This window comes from Sorex fumeus, unplaced genomic scaffold (assembly GCF_029834395.1).
Source record: "Sorex fumeus unplaced genomic scaffold, SorFum_2.1 ptg000061l, whole genome shotgun sequence".
NCBI lineage: Eukaryota > Metazoa > Chordata > Mammalia > Eulipotyphla > Soricidae > Sorex > Sorex fumeus.
Genome location: NW_026606118.1, coordinates 30,690,815 through 30,712,021, shown reverse-complemented (window position 1 = coordinate 30,712,021; position 21,207 = coordinate 30,690,815). Strand labels below are relative to the sequence as shown.

The window sequence follows — 21,207 nt, the reverse complement described above, 5'->3', positions numbered from 1 at the left end:
CACATGAAACAAATTTGCTTTTCTAAAACTCTAGACTTAGCTTATTTGTAGCCAACTTCAGGGAAATCAATTCAAAATGTGTTGAAAGCATCCCTATGCCATTTAAAATGTGAAACAACAACAACAAAATACATTTACACTCCTATAATTATTGCAGTATTGTTCATAAAAGCTAACGTCTAGAACAAACTAAGTGTTCAAGAAGAAATGACTAGAAAAAAAGACAGTGGTTCACATACACAATGGAATATTACTCAGCTATAAGAAAAGGTAAAATCATGAAATTTGCCTCTATGTGGATGGATATGAAGAGTATTATGCAGCATGAAGCCAATCAGAAAGAGGAATAGATACAGAATAATCTTTCATATATAAGACCAAACAAAAGAGAGAGAGAAACATAGTAAGGTATAACAAATGGCCACAAATGGCCAAAGGCAACAGAACATGAAACTGTTCTGCAAACTGAGCTTACCAGCCTCTGGTGAGGGGAATGGAGGTTAGGGTGGGTGCGGGAGGGGGATTCTGGTGGGGGGGTATAGTGTTGGAATGTTGTACACATGAAACCCTATTAACACTATTGTGAATCACAATGCCTAAAAATTTAAAATAATGTAAATAGATGATGTTTAAAACTTCTCCCTCCTTATGCTGTCTACCTACTTTGTTTCTTTCCTTCCTCCTTTCTTTCTGCTTCCTAAGAAAAGGTAAAATTATGCAATCTTTCTTGCTTGCTTATTTTTTCTCTCTTTCCTTTGTTCCCTCCTTCCTTCCTTCTTTCCTTCCTTCCCTTCCTTCCTTCCTTCCTTCCTTCCTTCCCCCTTCTTCCTTCATTCCTTTCTTCTCTCTCTTTCTCTCTTTCCCTCTCTCATTCTTTCCTTTTTTCTTTCCATACCCTGTAGTACTCAAGGCTTACTCCTGTTTCTGTGCTCAGGGATCTCTCTTGGCAGGTCCCAGGGACCCAGGGACAGGAATCAAACCCAAGCTGTCTGTGTGCAAACAAATGCCTACCTGCTGTATTATCTCTCTGGTCCCATCCAGAGAGATAATACAGGGTTCTCCATCTCTGTTTCTAATATTTTGTTGTTTGAGATATAAAATGGCAAAATTTTGAGAATTTTTTGTATTATGAGAAAAATGTGTTTTAAATCTCCCCCATGTGGACTGGGGTGGGGGTTATTAATAAAACAAATAAACTCTGCTGCATAGATAGTGGATGTCATTTTACTAGTCATTTGACTGTTCTTAATGAAACATTCTCTCTTGCTCCCTCTATATTTCCTGGGAAAATAGTTTTGCTGGATATGTAACAGAATCAACATCTAGCGGGTTTTTTCATGTTATATTCTGAAATCTTCTGGACAGCCATAAAACAGGACAGCCACAAATAGAACCATCTGGTGTGTAAGAAATAGTAACCAAATAGGTTCAAGTTTTCTACTCTGCCCCCATTCTGTAAATGTAAACAGATACTTTATATTTCTAAGTTTTCCAGTGAAAACTGGGTAGTTTAGGGGGTAACAATATTTTTGCAGCATAATGTCTTAACATAATTCCTAAGTGGCAGTTTGAACTTTTCATAACTCACAGAGCATGATTGCTAATGAGTTCAAATAGTTAAAGTGACAAGATGTCTCATATTTTTTCTCTAAATATATATTCTTTCGCGGCATCATTAACTGTACCAAGTAAGTTATTATTTTCTCAGAGAAAGAGTGCCATCTTGTGGGTATTTGAATTTTTGCAGAAATTTGTGTGCTGTTTATGAGGCAGGAGTGATACAGAGGGTAAGGTGTTTGCCTTGCATGCAGCTGACCTGGGTTCGATTTCTCCATCCCTCTCAGAGAGTCTGGCAAGCTACCGAGAGTATTCTTCCCACATGGCAAAGCCTGGCAAGCTCCCTGTGGCGTATTCAATATGCCAAAAACAGTAACAAGAAGTCTCACAATGGAGACGTTACTGGTTCCTGCTCGAGCAAAATCGATGAACACCGGAGGACAGTGCTACAGTGCTATGAGGCAGAAAGAAAAACCAATAAAAGAATATAATATAATAAACATGTGGAGCTGAAAAGATAGTACAGAATTAAGGCTCTTGGCTTGCATGCTGCCAACCCAGTTTCTATCCCTAGCACACAGCCGTACAGTACTCAGAGTATTGCCAGGAGTGATCCCTGAAGGTGGACCCAGAAGTAAGCCCTGAGCTCCATAGGGTATGCTCCACCCCCCGAAAAAACACACAAAAATATATGATACATACATGTGTTTATGCATGTATGTGTGTGTGTCACTGTCACTGTTCTCCCATTGTTCATTGATTTGCTCGAGAGGGCTCAGTAATATTGTGAGACTTGTTACTGTGTTCGGCATATCGAATACGTCACTGGTAGCTTGCCAGGTTTTGCCGTGCAGGCGAGATACTCTCGGTAGCTTGCCGGACTCTCCAAGAGGGACAGAGGAATCGAACTCAGGTCGGCCGTGTTGGCCACATGCAAGGCAAACGCCCTATCTGCAATACATATATGTATGTATATATATGTGTGTGTGTGTATATATATATATATGTATATATATATATGTGTGTGTAGTTTTGTTGTTGTTTGAGCCCAAACCAGTGGTGTTCAGGGCTTAGTCCTGGTCACTCCTGGAAGATTTGGGGAACATACGGGGTTCCAGTGTTGTCTGCATACAAGGCAAGTGCCCTACTCACTGTACTATATCTGGCCCCTGCATACATGCATATATGTATCTACATATATATAATTAAACTATTTTACCAGTTTTGCTGGTAAAACTACTCAAACACACAAATGTTACATAACTTACCTAACAGATCTCCAAACCCCATTACCTTAAGCACAACACTCTCTGGAAATAAACTTTTGTTTCTCATATCAGAAGCAAAATAATCTTGGAATGTAAGCTTAATCTCAAGATCATTCTTTTCTGTGATTTCTCAAGAACAGTGCTTAGGAGAAGAGTAGGGAATTTGACAAAGAAAATAGACTGGAAGTAGATTTTGGAGACCAACTAATTTTCAGCCCAAATAGAATTCAGCTCTTCCCTTTTGCCTCTTCTGTTCCTTTAGGTCAGTTCTAGACGAAAGAAAGCATCTTTCTGCCCCATTCAGCACCCACCGATTCCCACCGGCTCCCTCACTGTGTAGTGCATGCAGCCCAGGTGGTCCATCTGCGTGCACTCCGATGTGTGGTGCAGGATAGAGGAGGCAAAGAACCGGAAGTTCTGTACAGACCGCGGAATGTCCATGGTTCTTGCCAGGGTGATGGTTTTCCCTGTAAGAAGCCACAACAGAAAGTCATCGTCAATGGGCTACACTCCGGACTTGGCGGAGATACTCTCTATCAATTTCCAACTCACACTGAAGTGGCCTCGGTTACCCGATAAAACTATCAAATAATTAGGTGTGAGGTTACAAGATAAAGTGGGAAGGGAGCCTGAAGATGAGTCAATTAATCTTTGCTTTGTGGATTGAACAATTAATAGCAACCATCATAAATTTACCAGATGCTACCACTTCACCCACGCGAGCCTGTTCAATTCAAAATCTCTAAACTTCATAAAGGCCGCAAAGAGGTGGGAAAATGGGTGTTAAGACAACTGTATTTGCACACCACACACACAAAGCATCTTAATAATAAACATATGGTATGTATTAAAGGTCTTCTAATACATGATGCAGTCATTCAGATGAGCACATGACAGAACACCCAATGGTAGCCTCTGTGTGGCAAGTTCCAAACTGTCCTACATCCTGGATTGAACACAGAGAGAAACAGACTTCTGTGGACTGGTATACAGTTGTCTTTACAGGTGAAACAGTAGCAGAAACATCAGCAAGAAACACTGTAATCTTAAAGGCTTTGAGATTAGGTTGCCCCCTACCGTCAGGCTGGTGTGTAGCATGCATATAATTTTGAGAGATCTTGGCCTTTCTTAATGTATTTATTATTATTATATCCCTGTGAGCCAGGCCCTTTACCAGACACCTTTGCAGTTATTTCCATGAAAAGAAATAACTTTCCTTGCTCTTGAATTTGCGTATGGCGGCATGAATAGCTTTGACCATCAGCGAGAGATTAAAGTGCATCAGTTGCAAACCTCATCATTATTATTTATTGTAAAGATTCATAGGCATCTACTCCATTGCCTTGACCTGTAGGAAAAAGTTAATACTTGGAAAGCTGTGTTGGGATTGAAATAGTGACGTACCTATGGAAGACATTTATTTTATAATGTAGGAGCACTGCTATTTATTAAGCCATTGATTAAGCTGATTGAATTGGGCATGAACTCCATATTACTTTTTTTAATTTTATAAGTTATTTCACAATGTTTGATTACATTCAATATTCAAACAACAATCCCACCACCATTACACCTTCCCACTACCAAATTCGGGATGTTTCCATTCTAAACTATGGGACACATTTCTAAGTAAATTTCTTTCTTTTCTTTTTTTCTTTTATGTCTATATATGTTTAGTTTTTTGTTTTGGGCCACACTCATCACACCCCCACTTCTGGCTCTGTGCTCAGAAATCACTCCTGGAAGGGGACCATGTGGGATTCTGGGGATTCTGGGTGAGCTGTGTTTAAAGCAAGAGCTCTACCTGCTATACTCTCTCTAGCCCTCTACATATTTTTAAATTGAAACTGCTTTTTATGTCATCTTTGAAAATTTCTCCTTAATTTCCATATATCCCTGTGAGCCAGGCCCTTTACCAGACATCTTTGCAGTTATTTCCGTGAAAGGGTAAGAGTGTGCATCCCTTGCTCTTGAATTTGCGTATGGCGGCATGAATAGCTTTGACCATCAGTGAGAGATTAAAGTGCATCAGTTGCAAACCTCATTGTTTATGTTTATGTTTCCACCTCTATCTCTAGCACCAATGCAACATTTTTAAGTCATCTCTGACAAGTGGGATGTGGACATAGATCACCACCATCCAAGTCAATTCTTCCCATCAAGCCTTGAGATCACACATCACTCAGATGCTCTCAGTTCAAAGCTCTACTTGAGAGAAAGCTGTGGAAACCCCAACCACAGTGGGATCCATTCTTCAGGTGAGTATGTTGCCTTCACCTTGGTCTTTGGATTCCGCCTGGGCAAACTCCTCCAGCGATTGTTCCAGCAAGTCAGCCAGCCTGTATAGCACCTGTGAACGCTCCTGTGGACTCCTGGATGACCAGGCAGGAAAGGCCGCGTGGGCTGCTGCTACAGCAGCTTGGACCTGTGGGGAGCCAAGGGAGAGGACAGCCTTCAGGTAGTGGCTTACAGCACAACCCTTACTCTGGAATGAAATATTATTTCTTTTCTAATTTCAAAACTTCATAGTTCTCAAATCGGAGTCCCTGCAAAGCAATGGTCATGTGATTGATAAATCAGAACATCTCATAGACCAAGGGAAAAATGCTCCCTTTCCCCCAAGGTATGCAAAATATAATAGCTACATTATCAAAAAGAAACTATATCTAACAAGTATGTATTTTTACCATTTCAAAATATAGGTTTGTGTGTGTGTTGGAGGTATGTCATACTCAATGATGCTCAGGGCTTTCTTCTTCCTGGCTCTTTGCTCAGGGATCATGCATGGTCTGTGTAGAAGGCAAGTGTCCTATTTTCTGGACTACCTCTTTGGTCCCTGTAGCACTGTAGCACTGTAGCACTGTCCCCCCGTTGTTCATCGATTTGCACGAGCAGGCCCAGTAACATCTCCATTGTGAGACTTGTTGTTACTGTGTTTGGCATAATATTGGATACGTCATGGGTAGCTTGCCAGGCTCTGCCGTGTGGGTGGGATACTCTCGGTAGCTTGCTGGGCTCCCGAGAGGGGCAACTCTGGTTCAATTCCTCCGCCCCTCTCGAAGAGCCTGGCATTCTACCAAGAGTATCCCTCCCGCACTACGAACCTGAGTCAGTAGAGTCAGCCGTGTGCAAGGCAAACACCCTACCGCTGTGCTATCGCTCCAGCCCACTTTGGTCCCTAAATATAGATTATTTTTGATGATTACATCAAAGGGAAAACTTAGTCAAGATGTGTAGAAACTATAGGACCTTCTGCTTGCTGCGGTACCACTTCCAGCTAATATCACTGGGCCTATTTTTAATGAGAGGCAGAACCCATTCCTCATGGGTGGGTCCCAACAGCCTCCACACCTGACCTGCACCATGTTAAGGGCCCACAGCACAGCTCCTGAAGCACACAACCACTTATACAGCCGCTCAGCAGAATGGCTCAACAATAACATGCTATTCAGAGTTGTCCTTCCTGCAATTCCATGAGGATGAGCAGGAAGATCACAGGTAATCTCCATGTTAATCCTTCAGTCTCTTCCAGGAGAATTAACTATAAAAATCTCACCCTCTGCACAGCAAGAACTCTAGAATATCAATGGCGGAAACCCACCAACCTCCATGGGTGAAAACAATATCACTGAAGACATAAACAGCACCAGAAATTTCTCTTATGAAACTATGATGAGGATATTCAATAAGTTCAAGGAAATGATAGCACAGGTAGTCAGCAAAGCACAGAAAGTGTGAGAGTCAAAATGAAAAAAAAAGACTAGCACGGTCAGAAATGACCAAAATGAAAACCATGGTAGGTGAGACATATATATTTTCTATATATACATGTGTATATAGAAAAAAGTCAACAGAAGCTCTAAACAGCAGAATAGAAACTAAGCAAAACTTTGAGGAACATCAAGATGAGAAGGAGAAAACTGCTGGGAAACAGCAGAAAGTAGAAAATGAACTGAAAAGAAATGAACAGCATACCAAAGAACTATGGGATGCGTTCAAGAGCACCAATATAAGAATCATCAAAGTCCCTAAAAAACAGCAAGGTAAAGGTGATAAAGAGACAAGAATTAAAGAAATCATTGATAATAACCTTTCATTGTTGAGAATTATAGGCACTGAGATTCATGAGGCCTAAAGGGTCTCAGTAAAAATACACTCACTCAGAAAAACTTCAGGACACAGTGGTCTTAAAATGACTAAATCCATAGAGGGAGATAGAATTTTTAATGCAGCAAAATCAAAAAAGGAAAGCCCATAGGATGTTCAGCAGATACATCAAATGGGCTAGAAAAATATGGAAGGACAGAGTACAAAAACTCAAGGAAAGAGCACCCCACTATGAATACTCTAACTAGCTATATTATCATTCATATTTATAGGAATGATATGGAGTTTCATGGACAGGCAACAGCTTAGGAAATTCATCGCCCTGAAACCAGTTTTGCAAGAAGCACTAAAAGAGCTCCTTTAAAGGACACGAGAAACTTCCCATCATGTGTCACTTAACCTAAGAACGGTTAAAAACATATAGCACTTAATCATCAAAAATTGACTTTTACTATTTACTTTCCAATAATTCTATTTACCATTTCTTTAACTTGTATAATAACAAGTAATATGAAATAGATGTGTTATATGCCTACCATCAGGGCAGGCTGGCGGGTAGGGTGGGACCAGGGGACATTAGTGGGGTGAAAAGGACACTGATGGTGGGATTGATGTTAGAACATCGTATGCCTGAAACAACTCTATTAAGAACAACTTTGTAATCACTGTGTCTCAATAAGCATTCCTAAAAAAAAAGTTACAAAAGTCCTAAAGCTTTTATACCTTTAGAGTGAAAAGTTCTGAAAGCTTTAGAGTAAAAAGTTCTAAAAGGTTTAAAGTTCAAAAGCATTTTAAGCTCTGATTTCTCTAAAAAAAAAAAAAGTTCAAGGGTCAAATTTTGTTTGAAATTGCATCATTGGAAACTCCTCTCCACTTGGCATGATTCATTATGTCATCTATTGATTACTGCTAAATAGTTCACGTAGATGATTTAATTAACACATTTTTAAAAATTGTATAATGTGAGCGTTGTTGTGTTACTTCACAGATGAGGAAACTGAAGCACAGAGAGCTCATGTAATTTCCCAGAGATCACACAGAATTTTTTGTTTTGAAATGCTGGCAGTTGAACTCAGGGTCTTGTGTATGCAAAGGATGCACCTCAAAACCACCTGTCAGCCTGCTATGGCATAACCTAAGATCATCATGCCTAAACACATAGTGAGGGAACTGGTTTGGCAGCTAAATCTAAAACTATGTTGGCAAGGTCAATTCATGCAGGCAAATGAATTCTCAGGCCGTTCGCTCCCTTTTTTTTCTTGTGGGAAATCTCTAATTTAAGCAAACCCATAGCTTCTTCCCTTCCTCTCCCCACTCATCTGAATGATTAACATGTATAAATCACTTACAACCCTCTCTGACACCACGTCCTGGCTTACTCTTACAACCCATTCTCAAAGACTTTCCACAATATAAGCTCCTTTCTAAAATCACCTTGGTCTGACTCAGCCACCCATGTCTATGCTAATCATTTCACCCAAAATATGACCTACAGTTCTCTCTCCTTTTTTTTTATGCACACTGCATCACCTTCAGCAGTGCTCATAAAATTAGAAAAAAAAAATCTTGTCTTACTCATAAATGCCTGAAGGCCAGAGAGATAGTTCAAAGAACTGGATCTTGCATGCAAGTGGCCCCGGTCCAATCCCTAACAATATATGGTCCCTGAGCACTACTGAGAAAGACTCCTGAGCACAGAACCAGGAGTAATCCCTAAGCACTGACAAGTGTGGCCCAAACAGCTCCCCGTAAATTTATGGAGAGATGGCGTTTTCACCTCAAAACTGAGCCCCTAATGTGACCTATAAGGGCTGGAGCGATAGCACAGCGGTAGGGCGTTTGCCTTGCACGCAGCCAACATGGCCGACCCGAGTTCGATTCCTCCGCCCCTCTCGGAGAGCCCAGCAAGCTACCGAGTATTCGATATGCCAGACACAGTAACAACAAAGTCTCCAATGGAGACATTACTGGGCCCGCTCTAGCAAATCGATGAACAACGGGAGGGCCTTTACCTTTTTAATGTGACCTATAGACATGATAAAGGAGAAGAGGTGGACTTTGTAGGTGACGGTCTTCACCAAATGCTGGGGCATGGGGGTGATGTGCAGCCCTTGAGTATGAAGAGTCAACAGAGAAATCTTGTCTTCTTGTGAGCAGAAAGCTCAAATTGAGTCATAGTTTCTGAATTTCTATATAATTCAAGTTGTGGCATCTTTTGACTCAAGCTTTATATCCAAGTAAAATAGAGTACATATATATACTACCTTCTAGGCACAATATTATAAAAATAGGTGGTTTTATTATACCAGTTTTATACATGAGAAGAAAGAGGTACACTGAGATTCAGCACATAGGTCCAGAGAGATAATACGGGAGTTAAGACATTCACCTTGCATGCACCTAACCCCGCTCAATTCCAGCACCAACATATGCCATTCCTGAGCACAGAGCCAGGAATAGCCCCGAGAAGTGCTGCATGTAGTCCCAAATGCCCCCAAGTGCCACCTTGCCACAAAGGTAGGTCACAAATATTAAGTGATACAACTCATTTTTTTTTTGAAGCCAAACCATTTGATCAGTCTGTGATTGTGACTGCAGTGACATAATCCAAATGTCTCCACATGTAGGAAGTGTGTACATGTGTATTTATAATTGCTATAAATCAGTTAATATTAATTAATATTAATATGTTAATATAAATTAATATTAATCAAGTATAATTATTAATGTTAGTTAATACATGATTAAGACAATAACTAATGTGTGCAAGAGATTGTGTTAGATAAACAAGTAGAAAGAGACCATTGATCTAAGTATCTAAGCATCACAAAATTAAAACCCAATTCTTGGTGAAATAATATAATTCATATTTGGACAGCTCCTGTTAAAGAGCTTTGTGAAAGCAAAAGCATATGACAAAAGCTGGATGAGAGGAAGTGGCTGCTGATAGTATGTGCTATGGTGCCCTTTTGATGATGAATGTATTTTTCAAGCTGAAGAAAACCTGAGGTTCAGTGGGTTAGAGAGTATTTGCAAACTGGACCACCCGGGGTTCCCAAATGTCTCTGACTGTCCAGGAAGGTGAATGTGTCTGTTTCTATTTTCCTGAGGATGTTTGAGGTGCAGAAAGTATTTCTGCAGCAGTCAGTGTATCTTCATATTAAACTCATTTTGGAAAACATTCTGAGACAAGGAAGATTGGAGATTATGCAGCCAGGTCACAGCTCTTCTGTGTCATTTGAAGCAAACAAAACATGTTACTGTGTAATCTGCAGATTAGCCAATACCTATGGACTTTAGTACTAAGTCTGAAGGGTTTTTGTTAATATGATTCAGATGGAAATATCATTAAAGAAGAATTCGTTCTATTTTTTAAAAAATTGTACATAATTATTTATATATAAAAACCCCATAATTACTCTTTAAAATTATCTAGTTCTTTGAGCTCGAACAAATTAAAGCCCACAGGAATTAGTGTTTCACAATCATTTTCCAAACATGACCCCTTGTGACCTTGTTTCCTACCCTTCCTAAGCCTTTCTGTTCTACCTAGATTGGCCCTAAATCTTCTGCTGTGACCTTCTTTTTACATGGGTTTTTCACCTGTGGCACCTTGAAACATCCTGGGAGTTCCTCTGGGGGCCATGTGGCCCCCAGTTGAGAAATGCTGAACTACATACATCAGCCACATCCATCGTTAAAAATATAGCTTCTTGGTGTAATTATTAAAAAGCAATCAAATAAATCTCACATGTTCATAAAAATCCTTCAAATACCTTTATTTCTACAACCCTAGAAAAAATGTAAGTGACATGAAGAATTTTGAGTAAGACAGTGTCAGTTTCAACTCCAAAAGTACCTGGGAATTGGATTTTGAGTTTCATCATTTAAATGGTTGACTTTGCTTTATTGGTGTGTTGAGGACATGAGGAACTATTAGAGGATAATAGTTGAGGATATTAGAGGATAATAGATAAATCCTGGAGTTTTCCAATTTTGTTGATATCAGCAAAGTAACACATTTTTTATTTTTGCAAAGTGACACATTTTCTTTAAAAAAAAAAGCATACATATTGGAGATTCAAGCAACAATTCACAGATAAAGAGGAGATTTTCTCCCACCTTAAAAATCCCAATCATTCTCCCAAGCAGCGCTGTTTACAAGACACCTCCGGAGGATAGCCAGATAGAAGCTTCAGGCTTCTCTGCTTTATTCTGCAGGCAAAAGTCACTGAAGATTGATGCTGGTCCCTTTACACTGACCATTTCTAAAATTAGTCATTCTCTTCCACTAATGATTAATGGGCTCTCCTTTGTTTTCTTCCAACCCCATTTGTTTCCAGAAAGTTAAAGATTTGATTAAAGAGAATTCAGTTAAATTAGCTAATGTGTAGTTTAATTATATAGCTATTAACGAAGATGACACACCAACCTCTTAGGCATATTTGCATTGTCTCTAGGTAAACTCACTCACCTCTTCTTTTCCACTATCTGGTACTCTGCAGTACACGTTCCCTGTCGATGGATCATAAGAATCTATGTAGGAGCTGCAAGGGAAAAATTTTCCATCTATGAAGTTTTCCAGCACCAATAGTTCCTTGCTTCCAGCCATGGTAGACTCCGGTAGCACCTTGAGCTTCTGCTCTTTGGGCTTGCCCTCCTCACCTCTCCAGCTCAGGTAGTTCCCTCCCTGACTCTTTTCCAGCCCCTGAGCCCTCCCCACCCTGTCCTCATTTACCAATCTGTGGAAGTGGGAGGGGCCAGTCACCTAGCACTTGCGCCATCTCCCAGCTTGGACTAAAGAGAGGTGACAATATTTCAGACTTCTAGCTGATATAAGAAATGCATGTCATTGTGCTGATCTAGTAGAGCTGGTGTCTACATCAAAGCCTTTGAAGGGCCTCAATTACCAAGCCTGGGGAGCACAGTGGGGTGGGGAGAGGTCATGGCTCAGTGGTCAGTGCACCTCCTGGCAAAATGCAAGACTGGTGTCCCAAGTAAGGTGACATCCAAGTGAACAGAGAGACAGCAGTGACTCTGCTCCCCCAAACTTTTCCTCACTGTCACTGACTCTGCTTTCTGGAGAGCACCGCTACTGAGTATGCAGTCAAGTGTATACCACAGTACAAACAAGCACACCCTTGTTTGTGAATAACACTAGTAACACCAACAAGTACGATATCCAATGGAGTACCCCGATATGCAAAGACCACACCAAAATGTGCCTGCACCACAGCCAGGCAGAGGTGTATGGTCCTCCTTGGGGATAACTACAGCAAGGGGCAGTGAAGGGGAGAAAAGACAAAGATTGTCATCAGGCATGTGAGTCATTTAATTGGACTTACGGGTTAATTTCATTGTATAAATATTAGTTCCATGCACGAAGAAAGTTCTTCACACAAATTGAGTCGTTTATTCCACACAACAGTCCAGTGTGAAGTAAATAGTAAAATTTTAATTCTTTTAGAGGATTAACTGTCTAGGCAATTAACTTATTAAAAGTCCCCTTACTAAAAGTCTGAAGGAATGAACTTTACGCTTGAGCATAAAACCAGGGTTAAGCTCTGAGCGGGCTGGAATGATACCACAGCAGGTAGGGTGTTTGCCTTGCACGCAGCCGACCCAGGTTCCATTCCTCCAACCCTCTCAGAGAGCCTGGCAAGCTAACGAGAGTGTTCCGCTGGCACGGCAGAGTCTGGCAAGCTCTCCGTGGCATGTTCAATATGTCAAAAACAGTAACAATAAGCCTCACAATGGAGACGCTACTGGTGCCCGCTCAAGCAAATTGACGAACAACAGGGAGGACAGTGCTACAGTGCTAAGCTCTGAGCACTTCTGGGTGTGGCCCCCAAACAAAAATACACAAAAATAAAATCAAAAAGACTGTACTATTAAATACAAAGCAGAAGAAGTGAATAACACTAGTAACACCAACAAGTATGATATGATCTTGAAAGCCCATATGATTGGCGGTGTTGAGGATGGGGAAGTGGAAAATTTCTTCCATTTTTTATCTCATATTTAACATTTCTTGAATATGAGTCTACATTGATATACTTCTCTGTAGTTAAAATTCAGTTCCGTGTTAGGTATCAATATCTAAAATCAACTTAGTGTTGCCTATCCATATTCTATATTGGCAAATGCTCGAGAAACAGATGAGAGAATGAACTATGGCTCATTTACACAATGGAATTCTACACCAACAGGAAAAATGAAGTCATGAAATTGCTTATATGTGGACGGATATGAAGAGTATCATGCCAAGTGAAATGAGTCAAAGGGAGAGAAAGAGACTCCTTGTTTCTCTTGGGGGAGTTCAGGAGTGCCGAGGATTGAACCCAGGTCGGCTGCTTTCAAGGGAAAGCATGCTATGCCCTACATGCTCTTTCTCTGAAAACAAAGCACTCAAGGAATGAAGTTCATTACTCCATAGTAGGGAACTTTTAATAAGCTAATTTCCTAAAAGCTCAGTTGATCCTACAAAAGAATAAGTTTTACTATTTACTTCACATTGGGCTGGTGTGTGGAATAAACACAACAGCACTTGTGTGAAGTACTTTCTTTGTGCATGAAACTAATATTTGTTTGGACGGTTGTGTGAAATAAATAACTCTATGCCTAATAAGTTTAATATAAATGTTTCTAAATTCATTTCAAAGAGTCTTGTTTAATTTGAAAATTGTGATTTTAAATTTGTGTAATCAGTTTTTTCTTTATTCACACTTTCAGCTTTTAAGTAAATATTAAAAACTAAAGGTTGGAGAAATGGGTACTTGATCATTGTATGACTGAAAATTAAGCATGAAAGTCTGTAAATCTGTAACTGTACCTCACAGTGATTCATTAGCACTGCACTGTAGCACTGTCCTCCTGTTGTTCATTTATTTGCTCGGGCAGCCACCAGTAACATCTCCATTGTGAGATTTGTTGTTACTGTTTTTGACATATCAAATACGTCATGGGTAGCTTGCCAGGCTTTGCCATGAGGGCGGGATACTCTCGGTAGCTTGCCGGACTCTCCGAGAGGGGTGGAAGAATCAAACCCGGGTCGGCCACGTGCAAGGCAAACGCCCTACCTGCTGTACTATTGCTCCACCCCAGTGATTCATTAAAATATTTAAAATAATAAAATATTTCACCAGGTTACTTTATATTGTGTATACTATATTAATGCAAGGTGTTAATAGGGGAAATGGGATATAGGAGAGGTCTCTGAACTATACTTTCAGTTGCATAACTCTAAAGGTATCCCCCCAATTAAGTCTATTTTATAGTCAAGCTTTAAAATTTTATTATATTTTATATAAGCAAAAGAATATCTGTAACTAATGCATAGATCAAGAAGAAAACTGCATGGACACCTCCTTTAGTAATAAATTAGAATGTTACTAACAGATACTTGTGATGTTACCTTAATCTAGTTAAAATGATACCCCACACTTGAACAAAAGGAAAGAAACGTTTTTTTTGTTTTGGGTATACACCCTTCAGTGCTCAGAGGATACTCTCAACTTTATGCTCAGGAAACTGTGTAATGTCAGAGACTGAACATGGGCATTTTGTACAAAGCTTGTGCATCAGCCCTTGGACCTAGCTCCCTGGACAATGCTAAACTTTGAAATTAATCTTTTCTTGAAAAAAATGCATTTGCATATGTGTGGTTTGGGTTAAAGTGAAAATCCAACTTTACTTTTTTTGTTTGGTTTTGGTTTTGGAGTTACAACTGCTAGTGCTTAGGGCTTACTCCTGGCTCTGGGCTCAATATCCATAGTCCAGAAAGAGATGTTTACTTTATTTAAGGCATTCTAAAGCTGAATGATAACTACATTTCTCTAGAATGAGTCACTTAGTTGCCTATATATCTTTTTGTTAAAAGACGTTTTATTTATTTCATTTTTTATTTTGAGAACACACCCAGTGATGCTCAGGGCTTACTTCTGGCTCCGCACTCAGGAATTACTCCTGGTGGTGCTCAGGGTACCATGTGGGATGCTGGCGATCAACCCTGAGTCAACTGTGTACAAGGTGAGCACCCTACCCACTATACTATCTCTCCAGCCTGTGCCTATGTATCCTAACTTTAAAAGTTGAGTAATATTTTATCTCATTAGTAAAATCTTGAAGGAAATGAGATTTATAACTACTGTCCTTGCATATATTACACTTTACAAATAAGTTTTTTCAAATCCTTTTTTTGTTTACATGATCAACAAGGAAGTTTTAGAAATGGCATCTGCACCTGTACACTCATTGCAGCACTGTTCACAATAGCCAGAATCTGGAAACAACCCGAGTGCCCGAGAACAGATGACTGATTAAAAAAACTTTGGTACATCTACACAATGGAATACTATGCAGCTGTTAGGAAAGACAAAGTCATGAAATTTGCTTATAAGTGGATGGTCATGGAGAGTATCATGCTAAGTGAAATGAGTCAGAAAGAGGAGACACAGAATGATTGCACTCATTTGTGTAATATAAAATATAATATGAGACTAACACCCTAGGACAGTAAGACTGCTCCAGGTTGGAAGCCTACTTGTGAGCTGGGGGAGAAGGCAGCTGGAATAGAGAAGGGACCACTAAGTCAACGATGGTTGGAGGAATCACTCAGGATGAGAGATGTGTGCTGAAAGTAGATAAAGGACAACATGATGGACTCTCCCTATCTGTACTGCAAACCATAATGTCCATAAATAGAGAAAGAGTAAGAGGGAATTGTCTGCCATAGAGGTAGGGGAAGTGTGGGACCAGGGCAGGGGCAAGGGTAATGTGTGTTGTGTGTGTGTGTGTGTGTGTGTGTGTGTGCGCGCGTGCGCGGGGTGGGGGGGGAGGGTACAGGGGACACTGATGGAAGAAAATGTACACTGGTGGAGGGACAGGTGTTTGATCATTGTACGATTGAAATGCAAACTTGAAATTTTTGTAACTGTAGCTCACAGTGATTCAATTAAAAAATTAAGTATTGTTAAAACTCCCTTTAATTTCTCACATCTAAAAAATGTTCACTTGCATTTTCACGCTATTTGGTATATTCATTTTTGTCCTTATGTTCCTCACATTAGTATGTAGTGACTATCATGGCCTAAGTGTGCTTTATTTGCTCTCTGAATATTTTCAGTCCTCTGATAACAGTGTAAGACCCTCGAAGTCTTACTCTTATATTAAGCCCTGGTTCTGGAGAGGTAGTGGTGTGGACATTCCATCAGACTTCATTTTTCTCACCACTAGTTTAAAAGGTTAATAATCCTGCCTTTTATAATTAATCCCATTAGTAGTTACCCCTACTGTTCTTAATGCTTTGTTTTATGTGATTAACAGCAATTGATAATTGATGGTTCTTACTTTTACTTTTTTATTTTCAGTTTTATGTTTGAGGGCTATACCCGGCAGTACTTAGAGATCACTCCTAACCTTGCACTGAGGGCTCACTGCTGGCAGGACCTGGGGGACCCTATAGGGTATAAGTGAAGGAGTCAGCAGTAGATAAGGAAAAGGACCCTCGCCCCACCCCCATGGCACCTAGCGCTAATGCCGCTGAAACCCCTACTTTGTGGATACAGCAAGGAAACCTGATAAGACCTTCACCTGGCGCCAGCACAGACCAGAGAAGGCTGGGTCTTCTCTGAGCAAAGTTCCAGCAGGAACAAAGGTCAGGAAAGGAATGTCCAAGACCATCAACTGCTCCCAACTCCTCCCCTTTCAACCACCCAAGTAACAGACTCCTTTTTTCTTTTTTAAATTAGTGAATCACCTTGAGGTACAATTATAGACTTAACAAACTTTCATGTTTACATTTCAGTCATACAATGATCGAGTATCCATCCCTCCACCAGTGCCCATTTTCCTCCACCAATGATCCCAGTATCACTCCCACAAACCCCACCCTATCCCCCTCCCACCCCACCCCACCTCTGTGGCAGGGCTTTCCCTTTTGCTCTCTTTCCTTTTGGGTGCAACAGACTCTTACCTAGGTAAAAAGGTCCATGTGGGGCGGCTTTGGAGAAAACCTATAAAAGCAAACTTGAACAAGGACAATGCATGCCCATGGGTTGCTGCCCAGTACACGTGGTGCCTGAACACATGTCGTCCATATCTCTGGAGATGTGGACTTTCATACTTTTTTTTTCTTTTTGGGTCACACCCGGTGATGCACAAGGGTTACTCCTGGCTCTTCACTCAGGAATTACCCCTGGCGGTGCTCAGGGGACCATATGGGATGCTGGGAATCGAACCCGGGTCAGCCTCATGTTAAGGCAAACTCCCTACCTGCTGTGCTATTGCTCCAGTCCCAGACGTTCATATGTTAATGCTAGGATGTGTCCTGGGGCTTTCCACCCTGGAGAAACCCACATATTATCGAGTGTATTTCTCTGTCTCTGTCTGTTTCTCTCAGCTGGCCCCCACCCCCAACATCCCCCCCTCACTCCCTTCTCCCCACCAACTTCCAGATAAAACCTGCTTTTACTTCACGGTCCATCTCCTCCTGAAATTCTTTTCTGAAGCAAAAGGCAATTGACCCCAAAGGACCGGGTAACATCGAGGACTGACTTTCCTTTCCTGCAAGGAGCAAGGCTCACAACACTCTTATCAGTTCTAGATTTCTCCAACTTTTCTCCAGGTGGCAACTGCAGATTTTCTTCTTTCAGGCTTCCTCTTTCTCCTTCCTCTCTTCTCCACACTTCACCTAAGTCACTGGGGACGCTATGGGCATCACAGGGATTGGACCCATGTCAGCTGTGTGCATGCCCTAATGCCCTGGTGCAGATCTTTGGGCCATCACTTAAGTTTCTTTTAAAGCACCACAGTAACTTAGATTTTTATTCCCTCACTTCACATATCCACATTTGGAGTACGCGTAACACAGTTCATTATTGTGTTTTACATTATCAAGTGATCAACTTATGTATTTTAGTGATTTCAGTCTCAGAGCAAAAAGGGAACCTCTGACAGTTGGCCTAGCTCTTAATGCCAGACAAGGAAGCTCTGGTCACCTCTTAATATATTATAACCAAGTCCTCGTTTACCAGTGAAGCCTAAGACCAAGTCAGTCCCAACTCTAAAAATGACTAAACATCTCCCTCTTGTGGTCACTATGAGTAACTGCTACTGCTTTACCTGCATTTCTCACACCTTTTAGATAAAAATTAAAATTTTTATTTACCCATGCTGAGTGCAGTCAGTCATGACACGGAACAAAATGATCTACCTCTTACATGGAATAAAAAAAAATAAGGGGGGCTGGAGCGATAGCACTGCGGGTAGGGAATTTGCCCTGCACATGGCCAAACTGGGTTTGATTCCCAACATCCTATATGGTCCACTGAGCATCGCCAGGAGTAATTCCTGAGTGCAGAGTCAGGAGTAACCCATGTGTATCACCAGGCGTGATCCCAAAAGCAAAATTAATTAAATAGAGGGAATAACACATGCTTAAATGCACAAATGCCTGAAAAATGGTCTACAATTCTGAGCTGACCTTGGTGAGGAATGGAGGTAGAGAAAGTAGGGATCCCAAGACAATGGTGGAGGGAGGCGGACTCCAGGAAGGTATAATGCTGAAATGCGATATGCACGAAACCCTATCATGAGTATTGTAAAGCACGTTGTTTCAAATAAATTCTTTAAGAGAAGTTTAAGATATCCAAGTGCAAGGGCCGGAGTAATAGTACAGTGGGTAGGGTGTTTGCTTTGCATGCGGCCAACCTGAGTTTGATCCCTGGCATCCCATATGGTACCCCCAAGCACAGCCAGGAGTAATTCCTGAGTGCAGAGCCAGGAGTAACTCCTGAGCATCACTGGGTCTGACCTGAAAAGCAAAAAATAAAACTGCAGAATTATGCTCATGTTCTAGTAGCTCAGAATTCTGAAAACCCTTGTCACTGGTGCCCTCCTCAAAATTCTGTGTTCAAATTTCTTAACAGTCCTTCTGAGTCTTCCATGATGCAGTGCAAAGAAAATAATTTTGACTAGTTATGTCTTGTTGATCTTTGATTACATCAAGAAATAATGGTTATCAACAAATGTTTGCTGCAAAATTTTCTATGACCCCTTAGTTTTGAGACTGTGGCCTGAACTTTTTAAGATCCTGTCAACCCATTTTCTTGACCCCTTTCTCAGAACACGACCCTCTCACCTATAAGCAATGCTCTGAGTAATAAATTTGTAAATTAATGAAATAAATTAAAAATAAATTTTAAAGTTTTATAGTTAGTTCCTGTGTCCACTTGTCTTTGGGGATTTAGTACTATGGCAAAAACCCAAGGCTTAATTTTTGCTGTATTTTCTTCTAGGCCGCACCTATTCCTGCCTCTGTGCTCAGGAGTCACCCCTGGCAGTACTCAGAGACCTTATGCATGCTGGGGATGGAACTTGGGTAGGCCTTTCTTTCTGTCTAATCTTCTTTGATGGTTTTCCTCTTCAACAGAATTTTGAATTTCCTATACACCCACAATTCTCTGCTGGGGGCTATGTTCACTTCACAAAGAAATTCAAGGATGCCCCAAGGAAAAAAGCTAAGTTCAATTATAGTCTATGATGAGATGTTTCTAGAGCTTCTGGAGAGACTTGCACTTTATTGCCTGATCACTCCATGGAGAGAGGGTGTGAAAAATATAAAAGCAGACTCTAATTCTAAAGAGGGTTCCAATGGGATCTCTGCTCAAAACCAACACTGAGAAGGCCAAGTTCAGATGAGTCCTATCTAACATTATGACAGTGCTATGATCTAAACAGATCAAAGAAAGTCAAAACTACCTCTAGTCTATTACCACATTAATTTGGTTTGGGGATCATACCTCATAGTACTTAGGACCTGTATTTCACTGCATAGTCATCTCAGATTTTATGTCATTTTTTTATTCTGCAAAAAAGTGTGGTGTAACCATTTTATAAAGTTGGTTTTTTTGTCTGTTTGCTTTTCAATTGTTCTTTTATTACTAAACAAAGCAGGTGTGAGAATTATGCTGCAGCATTACGTGGTGAAATATAGAAGGCTTCTGCTACATATATCTTTTAAACTCCTGATTAATGTATAAATAAAATTCCCACCCTAGTTAAGTTCATTGTGAAATGACAACCACATTTTCAGCACAGGTATTTGTACTTTCGGATCATTTACCAAGCAACACATCATGTATGACGTGTGCACTTCACCATATGGAAGTTGTTCTTAATTGAAAAGAAATGCAGTTAAAAAAATAAATGTAGTTATATATACACATATATATATGGCAAGCCATCAATGCATAATAATATAAACAAAAAATAAATCTAACATTTATAGTCTAAGACTATAAATCGAACATAAATAGTTTATCAGAGTCCTACTCAGGCTCAACTGAGGGCAAAGCTCCTCTTGGAACATTAAATAAAAACACAACTTTAATACACAAGGTATTACATATAAAACTAGATATCAAATATATAAACTATATAGTCGACATAGGCGAAGGCAAAGTTATAAAAGACATTCCTAAAGTGAAAACAAGAAGTTAGGAATGGATGAGACTAAGCTTGATGGGTTTAGTCTTCAGGGTAAGATTGCAGGAATTCAGGGCTGGGAAAAGATTTAAAATGTCCCACAGTACCCAAAAGGAGAGAGAGAACAAAAGGAAATGCCCTGCCACAGAGGCAGGGTGGGATGGGGGACGTGGGGGGTGGTAGGGATACTGGGATCAGTGGTGATGGAGAATGGGCACTGGTGGAGGGATGGGTATTTGATCACTGTATAACTGAAACTCAAGCACAAAAATTTGTAAGTCTACAACTGTACCCCATGGTGTTTCACTCATAAAAATTAAAAAATAAATAAAAAACAAATAAAATGTCCCTAAGTGTGAAGACCTGGAATTGCTCCCCAGCATGTGGCCCCCAAAGTTGCGGCAGGTGGAGCCCAGGTGGCCCCTGCACTTCTAGGTACCAGGCAGCTGTGTATCACGTGATCAAGCACATTGAACTATCAGGCCAGATAGAGGAAGTGGGCAGGACCTTTCAGCTCCTCTGGGTTTGACCCTGACCATCACTATGATGTGAAAGAGTGGCAAAGTCTAAGGTGAAAAGATCCCACAAAATTCCCAAGCATATTTAGTGATAATGGTAGAGAATCTCATTGATGTGGAAGAAACAAAACAATTTTACTGTTATACCCAAGCCAAGGCATTTTATTAGCTGGCCTAACATCTTAAGTTAAGATCCTGGTTTTCAAAGAACAGTTACTGATAATTTCAAACTTCTTTCAAAAGTTTACTTGTTGGAGGAAAAAACATTCGTC

At 40.5% G+C, this 21,207-nt stretch overlaps 1 protein-coding gene across 1 annotated transcript in view; it reads right to left on the bottom strand.

The window, feature by feature from the left end:
• Window positions 1-11,602, bottom strand: part of ALDH8A1 (aldehyde dehydrogenase 8 family member A1) — a 36,688-nt gene extending 25,086 nt beyond the window's left edge. Inside the window, exons 1-3 of the mRNA XM_056125891.1 lie at window positions 11,407-11,602; window positions 5,103-5,250; window positions 3,137-3,292 (exon numbers count right to left, since the gene is read on the bottom strand). Of these exons, the coding sequence (XP_055981866.1) occupies window positions 3,137-3,292; window positions 5,103-5,250; window positions 11,407-11,544 (442 nt within the window). The 5' untranslated portion in view covers window positions 11,545-11,602. The remainder of the gene's footprint in view (window positions 1-3,136; window positions 3,293-5,102; window positions 5,251-11,406) is intronic.
• Window positions 11,603-21,207: the final 9,605 nt, after the last annotated feature.